The 18,234-nt window shown below is 44.4% G+C and overlaps 1 protein-coding gene across 1 annotated transcript in view; it reads left to right on the top strand.

Annotated features, from left to right (window-relative positions):
* The first annotated feature begins 239 nt into the window (after nt 1-239).
* LOC119172022 (uncharacterized) overlaps nt 240-18,234 on the top strand; it is a 75,998-nt gene continuing 58,003 nt past the window's right edge. Inside the window, exons 1-3 of the mRNA XM_075886577.1 lie at nt 240-369; nt 11,886-12,045; nt 15,619-15,748. Coding sequence (XP_075742692.1) covers nt 11,979-12,045; nt 15,619-15,748 — 197 coding nt within the window. The 5' untranslated portion in view covers nt 240-369; nt 11,886-11,978. The remainder of the gene's footprint in view (nt 370-11,885; nt 12,046-15,618; nt 15,749-18,234) is intronic.

Below are 18,234 nucleotides of genomic sequence, written 5' to 3'. Positions count from 1 at the left end.
TGGCAACAATATATGCAAAAAAATGAAAATAAACTGCCAATGCCGGATGTCAAGTGCAGCGACGCTTCCAACCTTTCCCGTATCTGATCAACGTACGTAGAATGCGACGTTACCTATCAGGTTCCGGCAGGACAGGGAAGAGCCGTCTGTGCGGCTTCCAGGGCCGTTTTGTAGCAACAGTGAGTCAGATTACGGGCGTCACGTACACTCACGTGCACCTCCAGTGCTGCGCATTTTGATGTGCGCTCTTTCAAAGGCAGCTGGTCGAAAGGCCGACAACAGGCGCGGCGCCATTCTGCACAGTCTTTTATCGGGCAAGACATCAGCAGATACGTACACCGCATCAAACTGTCACGGCACGCAGAACAGGTGAGCCCGACGATGTAGTACGTACTCCATGGACTCAAAGCTTACGCTGAAATCTCTTCATCCAGGCTTTCCGCCAACCGGTTTTAAGGGCCCTTGAACTATAGTTTTGTACAGAACGGCGTTGTAGAAAATACTTCTTTTTCAGAGGAATGGAGGAATGTTGCCGTTATATTTAGGATAGGTGGAACAGTAACAGTAACTCATCGCGTTTACGAAGGAACAGCGGATGGAACGGCGTTACTTCTGTAAAACTTCCAGGACTTTCAACGGGTACATGCACGTAGCACAACATGCAGAACAGAGTGGATCGGTGACCGCGTAAAACGTAAAAATTTACCGCTGGCCGGTCATGTCACTATGATGCATAATCATTTTCATTTCAACGTACCCGCCGGAAACAACGGAAAGAGAGACACGCCAAAACTGACCATGCATGTGAGGAACATTTGATTTTTTTAGAGCAAAGGTGTTTGTTGGAGTTGTAGTGCAACGAAAAATTGTCACTATCAAAAATCGACATCTGCTCCCCTCGTCCTCTTCTTCATTTTTCGCTTCGCTCTCAGAACAAGTGTGTCGATTTGTTTGGCCTGAGATACCATAACTCTGAAGGGCGAACAAACTTTAATAGTGAGAGCGAATGAAAAAGATAGAGAAAAAGAAAGAGAGAGAGAGAGAGAACTTCTTGGCGAAAACAAAATTCTCGGCATGGCGAGATTAGAAACCGCTTGTCCGCGATCAGAGTTCTTTTTTTTATTTCATTCATAGTATTTATTCAACAGAGTCAAGACACCTTGAAGCAATTCGGTACAGAAGCCAAGCCAATCTAGTACAGACAAAGAAATATTAGGCTCATTTCGCTCGGATTATGACCCAACGACAAAAGAAAAATCGCATTCGTCGCTAGAAGAAGTAGGTATAGGTAGTAAAGGCAAGAGGATTAACCAGATGAGCATCCGGTTTGCTATCCTACATTGGCATAAGAGAACCGAGAAATGAAAAGAAAGAGATAGAAAGAAGACAGCATGAAAAGACATGTCAGCTTAAACTAGACTGCCGCGTTCGAAAGTAGTGGACGCAGGGCTTCAGACGTATCACGTTCCACTCTAGATCGTCGCTTCATGGTGCCTACTGAAGGCTTGCAAGTACTGGACGTAGAACATCCAGTACCTGTTGTACGGCCTCAAGGTGTGATAAATTCAGCATGCCGACGAACACTCGAAGTGTGTATAACAGTGAAAGACTATGAGAATTTATTTGCCTTCTTCTGGTAACTTGTCAGTCGAAGACTCAGCGTTTGTTCTTGCCGAGGTGCGCTGTGAATCCTCATGTTGCTGCGCCTTCGGCAACGGGAGCCAAACTGCGTCAGTTGTATCCATGGTGTTCTTGTTGGTACCGACCATCGCTGATTCATGTGGCTGCGACTTTGGCAATGTAGGCCAAGAGGAATCCGCAGAAACCATACCTTTCTTTGCATCCTGCTTCATACCAGCCGAGTACAACTCAGTGGAAAAGAAAGTGGTGAAGCAGGGCGTCCAACGGGCGTTGCGGATACAGAAACATTGGCTTTTTCTGGCGAACTTTGGCGTCGACAGCGCAGCTTTCTTACGGTTGCGGCAGCCTCGCGATGCGATGTATTGTCTTTCGCTGTTTGTGTCGATACAAAATACAGATAGCATGTCTAGAGTGAGTACAAAAAAACGGCCTTTTGCAGCTATGCACTAGAACGGCGGTCAGAATAAACTCATATCGAGCACTATATAAGCTATTCAGGCGGACTTCACATTTTCTTGTGTACACCTCTTAACTTAGTGACCACCCTAATGAAATGGGATGCTGGGGGAATGACTGGCTGCACGTTTTTATGCAACAGACACGCACGCTAGCAGAGCGTATTGTTGCATTGTTTAGTATAGCTTGTCAACGGGGCGGAAAGCGAAGTGAGGGTAAGGAAGATGCAAAAAAGGAGGGAAGAATGTGTATATATAGATAGAGAAACAGAGACTGAAAGAAAGAGTTGAAAAGGAAGATATAAAAAAACGAGGAGAGAAAAAGATAGAAGGTGAGAGAACAACTACAGAGAGAGAAATTAACATTGAAAGGAAGAATTGAAGGCAAGAAAGCGAGGAAATTAGATAAAATAAAGACAGAATTATGGAGAAATATGTTCGCTAATTGTGACCAGGGAACTATACTATAATGAAGATCTGTGTCCTAGGCGTTATTTTTTACTCATACTGAATTTTTGAATCAGAACTCATCAAACGCCTAAATATTGTCCCTTTCAATGCGGTTTTTTGTGAAAGAAATTTAATTAGGCTCATGCGTTGGTGGATAGTTTGGTTTGATTATCTGAAGCCCGGTTTCTTGACTCTGCTTTTGAATATCAATGTGAAAAGTGTCTCGTGTGTTGTATTTGAAATAGACAAGCACGAAAGTTACAGTTAGACATGTCTGTAGTAAGGCCACTGGTCTCCGAAAAGTTTGTTGGGAACGTTTCTTTATATGAGTTCTTTTTAGCTACGTATAACATCCTCTCGGTAACATTAAATTTGCACGATCTATATGTACCTTCATATAAGCTTTAAATTGCTTATTTTATTTCGCCCAAAAGATTATCCGACTCTATACATTTATTTGAAAGACGCATGTAATGTTAGTGTAACGACACGTTCCTATTTTCGAAATGTACCTGTAATGAGTTCCTTTCGCATTACAGGAACTCGTGACGGGAACTTGTTCTGAAATTAGGAAGGAACGAGGAACACGCTTTCATGGCTGCTTTAGAGAAACGAGTACATCACCGTCTAAACTATTCAAAGGTATAAATTCAGTTGCGTTGTTGGTTTCGTGCTCGAGTATGCAACGTTCTCGCTGCAGAACCTTTTAAAATAGTGCCGTTATAGCGTATACTACGTATACAAGAGTTTGCTGACCCAAAAGCAACCCTCGCTGGTATCGCTCTTTCCTTCGCTACATTGCAATTATTGGCTCGCATTAATTTGTCCCCGACGGCTTCTTCACGAATGGCGAGGAGAATAGGCGTAACCAGGGGTTGGCACACCGGGCCCATGCCACCGTCCCTCTGATTTTTTTCCCGCCGAGGTACAAAGAGCGGTAAATGAAACTACTTCAAGGGGTTTCCCCTTCTAAAATCAACGAGCCCCCCCCCCCCCCCCGCCAAATCAAAAACGAAAAACTCTGGCTACGCTTCTGGCGAGGAGGAGAATCGGGGACTACGCGCGCTTGCGAGCCTACAAACAGGTGCCCGTTGTCGACATGACCAGATACGCGTGCTGACGTCACTACCAACGCTATGATTACCGAAAGGACTAGAGAGCAGAACGGGATTTTTTTCGCTCGTTTGTTTGTTTGTCTGTGTAATCGTTTTGTTTCTTTGTTTCTGTTTGTTTGTCTGTTTGTTTGTTTTGAACACAGGCCTTCCACGTGCTAAGACGAACTTCTACTATGGGAACACTCTACTATTTGAATCTTCTCTGTAAAAATAAGAAATAATAAAAGGGCAAGAAAAATGTCATATTAAGGAAAGAGTTTGTCTAACGCATGTAATACTGTCTGCCAGCATTGTACAATCACACCAGGTCCCAAGGCCTGTGAATCGCTCAACGAGTGGGTTGCTGGAATCTCGACTCATTACAAAGTATACAGCCGCGCCTGGCACCTCATCTATGCTGAGAGGGTACTTCAACAATTAACAAATTATGACTTCGCGTGCACTACGCAACTGTTATTGCAGTGCGAAATCTAGGATAGTTTGAAATGGCCAATTTCACGCACTCAGACGGTTTGTTTCTTAATTGCAGCATGTTGGAAGGCGATGCACACGATGCGGACTTGGAGGGCTCTCCACACACATGTACATTTTTCTTCTTCAGCGAATCTCACTTTATAAACATGCGTATTTAGGCAACCTGACCTCGCTTCAAACGAAAAAGCAAATCACTTTTTGTAATCGGGAAGTATACCTTTGCTTCTTGTGTCCTTACCTTTTGGAATGTTACCCAGAGCCGGCTTTTTTTTTTTTCGATCACTGCTACCGAATATATATTTTCCGCCTTTGTGGCCTTTCGCTTAACGCTCTTTGTAATGATATTGCTTACACTGCCAGCCGTATCTTTCCTCAAAAGTCTCTCAGTTATATTTTTCAAGTGCAAGTCAACCCTATTCCCATACAAATGGCTGAAGGCTTTATCTGCTCATCTTTTGTATTTTATGTTTCTTATTATATCTCCGAATGGTTTTATACTGAGTTTCAAGCTAGCTTTACGTAAGAACCACTATACGTCTGCATGCCATGTAGGCGAAAAAGCTTGAGGCCTATGTGGTTAGATTTCGGTGCACCTAAGAAACCCCTGGTGGTCGAAATTTCTGGAGTACTTCCACTACGGCACCTCTCATAAACACAAGGCAGCGTTATGGACCTTAAACCCCAATAGTTATTATTACGTCTGTATTTCTTGAAATGTACCTTCTGCTACAATTTTTAGGCAGCGGGTAAAATGGAGGATAGTAAAAAAGTTACGTGGCGTAAAATACAGCAATTTTGACCATGACGCAGCGTATTTTTCATAAATTAGTGTGCAGCACAACTTGAGGCACCTCAATTTAGGTTTATGTGCACGTTAAAGAACTTCAGGTGGTCGGAGTTTCCCGAGCCCTCCGCTGCAGCGTCCCGCGTAATCATATTGTCACGGCTATGGAAGTATTTTCTCGGGTATGTGAAGGGTTCTGTTTTCAAACGTAAAACCCAAACAATTATCACGATTCACCTTGAATTTCACTCTCTATTATGGCAGGGATAGAACTGGACTTCAGAGTTTTCACTTGGCACTCCCTGATATTTTCTCTTTCTTGCACTTTAGCAGTCGCACTATCGAAACCTTTCGCCTAATCGTGTGCTATTGACAGGGACAGTTGGTGGTGACCTTGTGACCCACGGACAAATATTGGCCACAGAGCCAAATGACAACAGCTGCTTCAAAAACCTGGTACAAAATAAACGTGACGTCTGATCTTGTGCTGCTGCCGATAAACACAGCTTCCAGTGTGTCTTTATTGCTACCGCTCTTTTTTGGTGTGCGTCTGAATGTACCCATCAATCACTTCAGCAGTGGCACTGGTTATGGCCGAGGTGTTTTCGGCATTACTGGTATAATGTGGCTCACAGATCTTGGCGGGTATGTTCCACAGAAATCCGAAAAGCCCCGCTACTCCTCTCCAGTACACTAAAAACGAAGTTTTTCTGTATAGTTAGCGTGAAAGTACCACTGACCATGTACACTCGCGCGCAGTATGAGTTGCGACACACGTCCGCTAGAATGTTATAACCTAGAGTTTTACGTCCCATAACCACCATAGGATTACAAGAGATGCTGTAGTGGAAGGCTCCGAACGTTTTGATCATCTGGCGTTCCTTATCGTGTGCTGAAATCGCACACGGACCTCTACCATTCCGCCTCTGCCACAATGCGACCGCCGCAACCGGGATTGAACCCGCCAACTTTGGGTCAGCTGCCGAACACCTTAGCCACTGTTCCAACAAAGCGAACATGTGGCCGGTGGCAAAAGTGGCGTTGAAACTTGGGTGCTATTCTGGACACTGTCTAATTCCACCATATTGTCACATTTTGCAACGGCGGCATTTTAAGCCAATCAGAGATGTAGCAGCTCTCTTGGCCAATTAGCATCGATCAATGGCGGAATTTGACAACATGGCGGAATTCGAAAATGTCCAGAATGGCACCCCAGTACCGTGGAGCAGACATGGGAAACAATCGGGGACGGGAATACTGTTTCGATTACTGGTATTTCTAGAACCGATTTCCCGTTTGCCGGTGTGACAGTTGAGGCTTGGGAACCCTTCAACCAAGGCCGCCGTGTCACACCTCATACGGAGAGCCACTGTACTCCTGAAAAAATAAAAACTGCCTGGCATGCGTGTAACGCGCAGACCAGTCACAGCGAAAGCTAGTGGAGTGGCTTTTTACAGCCTTTTTAAACAGTATATCAGTAACCACTACGAACACCCTTGAAGGAAATTCGATATGCCATAAATCATCCTAATTTTTGGGTAGTGGGGTGGCGCTCCCTATACGCCATCCTTCACCATTCTTCAGAGAAGCGTGATACTCGCTACGCACTTGCAAGAAATTTTGTTCAGATTTTCTATGCTACGGCTGACGACAATGAAGAATTCGTGCCTGAAGTTTTTCCCCTATATAAGAGTCCTTCATCTGTAACTTCTGTGGCTATATTTATAAATTCATTGTCATATTGTTCAGCACAAACTGCTCTAACAGATCCGGATATTCCAAGGTTGTTTGCGATTACTTGCTCCTCATCATCTGCGAAATATTTAATTAATTTAGTTGTTGGAACACACAGGAACTTTACTAAATGAAGTTGCGGACTATCGGGAAAAAGCTTCTCTGGCAGGCCCAGCTTTTTTTTTCTCTTTTTCGGGTTGCAGCGTTCAAGTTACGGCAAGGTTCAGAAAGTACGCTTTATCAGTGCTTACAGGATGTCTCAATTCATAACCGAATTTTCTGCACCTTCAGTTTTCTTGAAGCAGAAACTGGTATGCAGCAAGACAGACAGAAGTTGTAACATCAAGAATGCGTTGTAAAATGTAAAATAGTAATTTTTACATGCACAGAGCAGGATTGGCAATCTCCCCTTTTTGCTTCTATTGCAACGAGCATGAAACTGTTGAACACTTCTTGGTGTGCTGCCGACGTTTTTCTTGCTGCCGACGTTTTTATTTCCACAGAGACCAAAGTATCGAAATCATATCATGGCAACGTGGTTTACCGACTACGTCAGGCGTTTTGTTATTATTGGAGGTAATTGCACTGGCACACCCGGAAAGGAATATTTTCAAACCGGTTGAAAATTTTGATTGATATGTGAGTTTTAACGTCCCAAAACCACCATATGATTATGAGAGACGCCGTAGTGGAGGGCTCCGGAAATGTAGACCGCCTGGGGTTCTTTAACGTGCACCCAAATCTGAGCACACGGGCCTACAACATTTCCGCCTCTATCGGAAATGCAGCCACCGCAGCGGGGATTCGATGCCGCGACCTGCGGGTCAGCAGCCGAGTATTTAGATACCAGACCACCGCAACGGGGCTGTCGAAAAGTTTATATCCGACTCAAATAGATTTGCTAGTTGTATCAAACGCTCATAATTCGTCATTTTGTCTTCCTATGTTAAAGATATTGGGTCGTTTGCAGGTTACCCAAATAGTGCAAGCTAAAATAGGAATCCTTCATAATTAACGTTACATTAAAAATTTTATCTCTAACCTATAATATAGCTCTTACAAAATAATATTCAATTATCCAGTGCATGTGTGTGATTCGCCCGACTCTTGGCTGATCCGCATGAGTTGGTAGATGCCACTATTCTAGGATCATCATCATCATCATCGCAATTGGTTGGAACATTCGATGACTTACTTATTGTGCGATTCTGATTATGTCACACCACGTTGTTCCTTCGCTCTTCTAAAACGTTTTATTACCCATATTAACGTGATATCTTTCCCAACATCAGGCCAGCCTAAGGCCAATTTGTAACAGAGTTTCAACCACCAGCGGGACTCAGTGGTGAAATACTGGGCTGGCACGCAAGGCACACGAGTTCGAAGCCCATTTTGTTTTTCTGTTTTTTGTTTGTGTTTTGTCCTATTTCGCGCGATAGTGGTTACGGACACCGGTGGCGGTGCCGCACAACTACGGTGACAAAAGGGGATTTTGTTGTGATCTCGTAATAGCTTTCGCTGTGAGACTGTGCAACAGGACGGGACACAAGGAAAAGAAGGACCAATTGAAGCGCACACTGACAACTGAGTAGTAACTGTGCGCTTGTTTTCCCTTTCTTTCTTCGAGTGCTGACCTGCTGGGCAGTTCCTCCAGACGATGACCCTGTTCCAACTCACCCAACTTCCGATGCTACTGCCATGAGTACTTAGCGAAAGAAGTGCAATTGGAATTGCCTACAGGAGACATTGTGCATCTGATTCAGTAGACCACGTGGTCTTTCTCGAAAGTTCGGCGATTAGTGAAGTGGCGTGCCCTCCGCAAAAAGACTGCGTCCATATGCATACAGGGTGCGTCAGACGTTATTGGCACGTAAACGGCAGCGAATACGTCACTCCGATGGAGAATCCCGCATAAGAAATGCCTCCTTTAAGCACAAGCAGGTGAAAGAAGACCAAAAGTTTCTAGCGAGAGAAGCTGAGGTTATACGGAAATGGCCTGCATCGGTGCTCTTTTTAAAACGAAGCGCTCCTACATCTGCCTTCGCAACGTTGGCTCAGTGCAGTGGGTTTTTTCTTGCGCTAGCAACCATTAGGGCACTCTCGGCTGGAATTTGTCGCCGGTGTCGGCATCCACATCCCACACAGTATATGTATACGTATTTATACATATGAAAACAAAAGAAAGAAAAATAGCCCAGAAAAAGACTCCGTCACACGGAATCGAGCCTTCGGCCTGTTGATTATAAGTGTGAGGCGTTAGCAAGCTAAATATATCTAACGGCAAGCTAAATATATCTACAACTTACCGCTGACGATGGGCATCTGTGGGATATATCGTGTTTTCAGCATTACCAGTGAGATGACGCAATGAGCGTGCGTCGCCAGATCGTTACGACGCTGCGGTGCGTGCTCTCCTCTCCCCTGCGTACTTTGCCCTGCGGGGAGGTGGGTGTGTACACTCACGCGTACGCGTGGTTATCTCGTGTTGGGGAGGACCGTACGCCTTGGGCTTTCACCAGAATGATTCTGTTGTAGTTACCAGGCACACAAGGGTCACTTCACTCGCTGCACAGTCTTCATTTGCGAAAAGTGCCCGCAGTTCAGACCCAGCGAAGTAACAAATGAGACGCTTATTCGCGTTCTTCTGTACCTGTGTATGTTTAGTGTGTCATTTCTGCGTGACAAATGCGGGACACGTTTCGATCTGTTTGCCATTCTTCGCGTGATCATCCAATTTGTTCCTATCGCGTTCATTGCTTTGCCTTTGTGGCAAAGCTGTGACTTTTTTTTGACGCATCGCGTTCTCTCTTCATATAAATGTAAAAAAACTATTCACAACAGTTGAACAATAGCGACAACGCTATAGTTGAGCTCTCGATATACTTGCCTACAATATCTTCATTGACACTTTACCATTACTAATATTGAGTAATTTAATTTTGTGACTCTTGCAGAAGTTTTACCAACTGTAGGGATAGGAAAATTGAAAAACGGGACACCATTTATGTGGTTCTTCACGTTAAAGCGAAAATATTTACCATTAACTAGACTATCAGTCTGTCATTTTGTACTTCATTTTACGTAATTAGGTTAACCCCACCAACGAAATCTTACTGTGCGCTGAATTGTTGTGCTACGAATACTATTTACTCACCTTTTTTTGTGGTAAAATGAAGTCGCTTTCTGAAAATATCGGTGCCTTGTAGGCTGGGACATCCGGCATCAGCGAAGGGCAGAGTATTTATAGCAGCCCATGAAGAGTGCGCTGGCACTGAGCCCACAGACACATTAGGGTGTTCATTAGAGATTAGGGAAAGTGTACGTTTCACAAATGAAGAAGATAATCTTTACGTATGCAAAGGATAACGTATACCACGCACATGTTTCTTTTGTTTTATGGTGGATTGTATTATAATAATTGCTGAGGTTTAACGTTGCCAAATCATGACATGATTATGTGAGACGCTGAAGTAGAAGGCCCCAGAAATTTTGGTCAGCTCGGGTTCTTTAACGTGCACCTATATCAAAGTACACGGGCCTCGAGCGTTTTCGCCTCCGTCGGAAATGCAGCTGCTGCTGCTGCTGAGATTCGATCCCGCTACCTGTGGGTCAGCTGCCGAGCCCCATAGCCACTACAAACCACCGTAGTGGAGCTATGGATGGTATTCCGAATATGTCTGGGAGAAGTCGTCAGCGTCTTTTTTAACATAATTTAACTCATAGAGTTTTCTATATGTACACTAGAGGGAACTCTGATGCAAGTATCTACGGGAGCTGCAACGCATGGCGCTTCAGTGAGCATAGGAATAGTGGATAGTACACGGATTTGCCTAGTTTTCATACTTTACGTTCCTTTTGCTGTTGCGTTGCTTGAAGCTGCTTTGCCACAGAACAAGAGTGAGCAAATGTTCGGCAGTTGCGCTTCCCCAACTTAACCTTTAAGGCTTACCAGTTCAAATCGGGTCACGAAGTTCAAAAAGGTTCGTTCTTTCCTTCGAAACGAAACCGAAATAATAAGGCAGTAAACGAAGCCACAAGATCGATTCACTGCCTGCAAGTACGAAGACTATAGGCAAATTCGTGTACTCCCCATCATTCCCGTGGTCCCTGAATGATCGCAGTGCCAGAGTCTCCTTCTAGTTTATTTTAGGAAACTCTATATCATTACTCACTGGAGCAGGTAAATTCCAACTCTCCTAATCCACATATGTTAACCCTACACCAAGGTGTGATTTCAGGAATTTCACACTAGTCGCGCCAAAAAATGGAACTAGCCGTGGGCCGCATGCAGTGATTATATTCAGATGTTTCAGATCTCTCAAACCACAATGCTATTTAATGACTTGTTTTTTTTTCTCTTCTGTTCCATTATCAACACTTAGCAAGCTGTCAAAAATATACTCGACTGTGACTTTGTTCTATAGTCTGAAACTACATTATCATCGCATTTTGTTGTGCGGCCACTTCCAACGTCAAGCTGTCCTCTAAAATTAATTCGCCATGTTTCCTAGTTACAATCATAAAGGTTTCTCTGTTATGTTCTTTTTCTATGTTTCATGTTCACTCAATGCATATTCTATATCTTACTTTGCTCCTTGCTTTGAATATTGCATGTATACGTTACAAGTGATAATTTAGGAATTTATTATGATTGTACCATGAGCTCGAGTGTAATGCTATGAGCCTAGTCAGGGGTGTGTTGTCACCATTCGTGAAAGTGTGGTGACAACAAGGTATCCTAAAATATTGAACTAATTGCTTGAGTGAAGGGCATCACGCTAAAATAGTCGCTAAAACAATTATAGCTCTATGATATGAGTCCGTTAAGTTATGAGAGCCGGGGTTCACGCACAGAACGTGGGCTTCAATTGCGCTAATTTTCAGGAAGTCATTTTTTTTAAACTGCCGCTTTTCTTTCGCATCAATGCCGTTTCTTATGCGGCGTTAAGTCTTGCCAATGGCGTATACTCCGACTCATCGGGCGCGTTGCATCTGGAAATGCCCGCATTACACATTGTCGTGAAAACGTATCTATCAAAACACTGATAACGGTGGGCCTTCACAGGTTCAGCTCACGCCAATACGCACTTGCGTATTATCTCAGACACTCTTCCTCCGCGCGCCAGTCCGCAACTATATCCAGCGTTATCTTCAAGTCCATCCGCTTATCTGTCGTTTTTTTTTTTTTGTTCACTGAGCCTGGCATGTTTCTTTTTCGTTTCCACGTGCTAGGCAAGCGCAGTCGCTATCCAGCCCAGTTTGCGTACGTTGCCAAACGCGTCTCGTCTCATCGCGGAGCTTGGAACAGTCGGCCGTATTCTCAGAATGGCTGTCAAAAATCTTTGGCTGGAGTGGATGCTGGCTTTATGCCCACTGGTCTTGTGGACTTACGGTAAGGAGCGCACCTTCAACGTTTCGATTGTTTAATACGCTTCCATTGCCACTTTTTTTTTCTCTCCAGCTTGGTCGGTGAACGTGATTCTGCACGTTAAATGTCCTACTGTACCACGTACGTCGAAAGTTAGTGGGCAGCTTGGAATAGCTGTCATAGGCGTTTTAATAAAGTAAAGTAAAAAAAGAAGAAAAGTGTTGGCTCGGCGCTTTTGGTATAAGATAGACAACGACATGATCACGGCCCACTAAAAAAACATTTTTTACATCAAACCATGCTGCCCGTAGAAGCTTGAGAAAGCGGCCGTCATCTATGCTTACAAACATGTACTTGATAAACCACAATCCATATAGTTTATGACATAGCCACCTTGAATTTCATCTTTGCAGAACAAAATACTGCACTAAAGAACTTAAATACATGATCCCTCATTTCTTAAACCAGCATCCGCAAGTACTTAGCAAAGTGTATGAAGTTTTATCAACATCCCTGTTTAAGCGTGTTGTTAAATTATATTTGTTGTCTTGCGTGCCTTCATAGTATGACTACGATCTCTAACATCATGTGGCCTATGGCCTGTTACAATATTAAAAAAACTCAATTGTGTTATTCCTGTATGCATGTCGCCATCCCTTGCAAATAGCGCTGTGCCATGTTTCTTCTTTTTATTTCCGTGCAGAGCTTCCGCTTTCTAGTGTACAATTTCTAAATGATCGCAGACAACACAAACACAACCTCAGGACGTCCTCAGTATGCCTCTGTGAGGACAATATGACGTCCTCACAATGTCCTCTTATGGTACTAGAATGGCACTAATCCCGTCCCTTTGTGCATACACTTAACCTCAGCACGTCCTCAAAACCACACTTCAGGACTTTTTTAGTATCTTTTCCGAACAATTGCGTGGCCGGTTCGGTACTGTAAACAGTGATACTACTAAGAATTTACTTGTTTTTATGATAGTTTCATACATCTAAAAAAACACCTGCGAGTTCTCGTGTATATATATACTGTATCAATCAACAGAGAGGTGACCAAACAAAGCTTGTTGACTGAAATTTACTTAACAGTAATTAATCACAACTGACAGCTTTGCCAGGCATTCGAGTCCACGTATAGTATGAAAAAGAAAATCAGTATCAAGGCAGCTAACACAGCTCAATCAACCACGTTTGTAATATTCCTCAAAAGTTTGACACAGTGTCCTCATCACCACGTGTATCGTGCCCAATGCCCTCACTAGTGTTAGAGGCTCCGCTATGACAGCCTACCAGTACACTCGACATGGGCTTCGACTTGACTTGCCCGAGGTCGGGCCATGTGTCAGATGCAGAAGTCGATTCTTTTCACGGTGGGACCAGGCTGCTTCAAAGCACAATTGATCGCGATTGGCTGGTGTTCCAGAATGCTTCGAACCAAACGTCGCCGCGGTCGGCTGGTGACAATACACCCATGATCAGTCTGAACGTTAAGCAGCCCAGTGCACCCATCAACACGGCAATTTACCTACCGCCGTCACCTACGACTTACACTCTCACACATATCTCACTTTTAACCATGCACACAAACAACAAAGGACACGAACCTTCACTAGTACACAGCACATTCCCTGACAGACCCCATTTTGACAGTCAGTTGGCTTGGAATGGCTTGGCTACTTGACCATCTACAATGGTGCCGCATGGTCAATGGTTGCCAGCTGCTAGTTTGTTATTACGCGCTACAGCCGCGTATAATGACTAATTTAGGGTTGTGACATTTAATAACACACTGTTTCAAATGTACATTTCGCAATACCAGGTTCGATACCCAAGCCAATTAATTACGCGTGTCTCATTTAAGCGGAATGCATAATTTGAAAGTTTCCTGCCAAAATTAAAAGAAACAAACGAGGTAAAAATATACAATAACTTTATAACTGTATGAAACGATTGTGGGGAGAAAGTTTTCTCATATGAAATGCATCTACTTGGTGCGCAAAGGCTTTGAGGAATTATATCTAAAAGCCCAGTGCAATGTTTTTGTGATCCCCAAAATATCCTTGACAGGACCTTTTCCGGACCAATTGTTGTCCTCAAAAATCACTCGAAAAGACGTTTCCGGGTCAAACCAGCTTGTGTCGTCCTCAGTAAGTACTAAGGTCAATGACAACTGTGCAGGGACGATTGTACCATATGAGGACGACCTAAGAACATCGAGTGTTGTCCGGGATAGTCACAATTCTGTTGGACAGTGCTCGGGTGGTAGGGCCATTGTCAGGCAGTCAATTTTGCCTTTAGCCGTACCGTCCCTCGACATGTATTATGTTGAAAATAAACAATTCAATTCAATACGGAATTAGTCGTCGGGAAATTTCCACCAACGACTACTTTACACTTGTGGCACTTCCCGTCAAACCGAAAAGGTTTAATGTTCAGGAAATGGCCTATGTAACTGTCACTTAAAAACACTAAACCTGCTCATCTGTGCCGAACCGCCGCACATGTAGTTTTATCAAATAGTTATTTCTGTTATCTTGTATAGAAGGTGACATAGTGGATTCGTGTGCACTTGACGTTATCAAGCACATAAAAACAATGGAAATCCAGACAGACAATCATGAGTGCACACACACACACGCACGCACACACACACTTACCTTCTCATTGAGAGATCAAAGCGCCCTTTATGCTGGAAATTGATAACGAGCATCGGTGACTCTCAGGCAGTTTTTTAATTATTACCACAAATCAAGAAATTGTATTGATTTGCAATCATTTTCCCATTTTTATTGTGCAAATGGCAGTGCAGTGTGCTGTATACGACGGCTAATTTGGATCTCAGAGCGCGTTTTAAATGTTCTAGGACTAACTGGGTACATTTAGTTCTACTATGCATGATTTCTGGAGCTAATAACTTTGCAGTTGCGGCTACGAAAGCTCCTCAAAATTGGCCATGAATGGGCCGGCCTTGTGATGCATCTGTGTAGAAACACTGATACTGATTGCCTGGAGCCTTGTACTGAGATACTAACAGCTGATACATAAGGCGCTTGCCACTAATTGTTAACCTTATAAAGTGCGACCACCTAGTGAAGTATGTCGACAGTTGTACAATACGAAATGCCTGCACGCAGAACATAAATTAGGTGTACGGCACTGCGGGCCCTAAAGGTGTGTTAATGAACATGGCAACGCCATTAGTCATATTGTAGAATAAAACACATACCTTTTTGTTTGACTCTCTTTAGAGTGCACAAGGACAAATATTACTCCGTGAAACACCCCCTATTTTTTTTTCTTTCGCAGACAATTGACTGACACTCCCTCAAAGCGATCGAATACGTTCTCCGGAAGCTCAGCCATTGTAATTCATTCGCGATGTGTGTTTTTCAAGGGATTTGTGTTGAAGTGCCTTTGCAAGATCTCTGTGCATATTTTATTCCCATATACTTGCTCAATTTGAATCTCCTATACAGGAAGTCTATTTTTTGCTTCTAGATCAAAATTGCGCAATATTTCGTAAGACCTCGCGTATTCAAGAAGTATACACAAACTCAGGGAGGCAATGAATCCTTACTCATTCATCTCACAGTTCCGGCTACCACTGCTCAATTATGTAACGTGACGCAAGTTCACACGTGCTACAACAGCATCCTTGTGAGTCTTCTCGGCGAGTTAGCAAGTGGACCACTCAACGTCAGCCAATTGGAGAGCCTGTGCACGTGAGTACACTTTCAGTTTTTGCGTTCTCGTGTCATCATGATGTTTTAGGGGCGAAGCTTCTTAAAGCGGCACCCGTTCGTCCCTCGTCATAGTCGTAGTGCGTAACCAGTCTTACGCTTTGACCTGCAAGGTGAGGCCAGTGGGAGATTTCTCCTGTGCATTGTTGAACAATAAAAAATTCGCAGCGTGCGCGTTAACTAAAAGCCAAATTCTCCTGTCTCTCATTCCCAATTAGCAGCCATTGGCATGTACATTGAGCACTATCTGACAAGAAAGGGTTACTACTTTATACTCGCTGGGCGTAACCTCCTTGGTTTTAGAAAGGTTTCGCGAGAGTTGGGCCACAGTGCCATGAATACAGTGAACCAATAAATACCATGAACTCGAGGTGGTTAAAGGTGGGAAGTAGACACGAAGCGCAAGCCGTAAGAAAGTGTGCGTGTGCCACCTCTCGTTTAGTCCTTGGAATGTCTGCTGGATGGCGGTGCATGTATATGACGAATGGCGTATGAGGATGGCAGTGCATGTATATGGACTCAGCGGCGGACTGTCACGGTGGATAGACGTGTTTTTTGAGCGCTTCCGATCGACTGCGCAGATATGTTGTTTTGCATGTTTTGAGCTTGTCTTTACAATTATATGGCAACGGTTAAAATCCCTCTAGCACTTATTTTATAGTACGGCTTTTTCGGGGGTCAGTCACCAGGTATTTATTAGTTTGTGAGTGCGTTTGATTTTTGTTTTTTGTTTTCGTTTTTCTTTTTCTTTTGCCATCCCGTGGGGGAGGTGCACGTACATTGAACACGCAATTTTTTGTAGTAGAGCTTAGACTTTCTCTTTTTCGTAGTGCAGGGCTCGAGTTTTGTCATTATCGAGTGAGGCAAGTCATAGAACACTTGGTGTCAGAAAGACATGGTTAAAAAGACTGTGAAGTGTTCAGGATGTGGGGTTGGTTTTAAAGTGGACCTAAGTGTAGAAGCGGAAGGAAAAGAGGCTGACGCGAAGTGTAGGCTATGTGAGGTTGATGAAAAAAAATGGAGAAAATGATGGTTACCCAGAGTGACATGCTGATGAGAATCACCGAGCTCGAGACTGCGTTGGCGACAGAGCCAGAGAAAACGAGGGCTATGGCAGAAAAGCAGAAGTCCGCCGAGGAAGCGCTAGCCAAGGTAAACAGAGGAGCGGCCTACGGAGACAGGAGTCGCTCGCTGGATTCCGTGCCGACCGGTTGTGCGCTCGCGCGCTTGCGACCTTCGGCGTCAGCGTAGCTCTGGCCGACTGGGCTCGCCCTACGTAACCTCCTGCCGCCGACGACCTTCGACGACAGTGTAGCTCTGACTTACTGTACCTGCTCTACGCCATCTACTGACGCCGACAACATCTCTCGCAAGTGTACCCCGTCCTCGGACTCCAGTGACCGCGCTTCCATCTTTCCTGTCTCTCCTATCCCCTCAGTTTGTTGTTGCTTCTTTTTCCTCTTTTCTACACTTCTACTTCTACCCTTTTTATCCCTCCTCACCCCCATCCCTTGTGAGCTCTGTGGCGGTGTCGCTCACTGAAGCAGACAATAACGGGGCTCACTTTTCTCTTCCTTTCTCTTTTTTAAGAACCACTCACGCCTACAGAGAGAACAGTAGGGAACCGGACCTGAACTGCGGAGAAGAAAGAACAAGCAAGTTTGGAAAAAACAGGTTCAGCCGGTTCATTTGTCGCAAGGCCCAGCTTCAGCGAAGTAATGGTGGGGCTGGGAGGGGTCAAAGCAGCCGGCGTCACAGGTGCAAGTAACCCCCAGGTGCAGGACGCTCCAGCTGAAAAGTCACAGCATGTGATAATCGCCAGGGACTCGAATTTAAATCAATGCACAGAATCCATCAAAAAGAGGGTAAGAGGAGACAAGAGGGTTGCAGTAGGGGCGTTCCCAGGACGCAAGCCGGAAGCAGTCATGAGGCAAGCGAGCGCAAAACTCAAAACTACAGCTGATAAATGAAACCTCGTGATAATTTCAGGTGGTTTAAACGAAGTTTAAATGAAAATACAGCAGCACCAGCAACTACACTGGCGAAAGGCGTCGATGACATGCGCGCCAATTCTCCTGAGGTACAGGTAACGACATGCGCAATACTGAAGGTACCGGTGCGCGATAGCAACCTGCAAAGAGCGGTTGTCAACGCAAACCAAGAGAAATGGCGGATGAGTCGAGAGAAAGGCTTTGAGGTGGTGGAAATAAACAGAGAGGTGCATATGTGGCGTGGTTTTCAACGAGACAGAATTCACTTCGATGGGCGGCTAGATCATGAGGTGGGTTGGCGACTTGCAGGACGCGCAGTAGCTTCTTTGGGAGGCAAGTGGGCCCTTTAGGGTGTAGGATAGCTAGTAACAAGGAAAACAACCAGCGAGACTCTTTGACAGGTGCTATGGATCGATACGATTCCAAAGTAGCACCAGTATCTAAGATAGGTAGAGTCCGGGGCATAAATAGACGTAG

Source organism: Rhipicephalus microplus, chromosome 1 (assembly GCF_043290135.1).
Source record: "Rhipicephalus microplus isolate Deutch F79 chromosome 1, USDA_Rmic, whole genome shotgun sequence".
In the NCBI taxonomy this organism is placed as follows: domain Eukaryota; kingdom Metazoa; phylum Arthropoda; class Arachnida; order Ixodida; family Ixodidae; genus Rhipicephalus; species Rhipicephalus microplus.
This window is presented reverse-complemented; position numbering and strand designations above follow the sequence as displayed.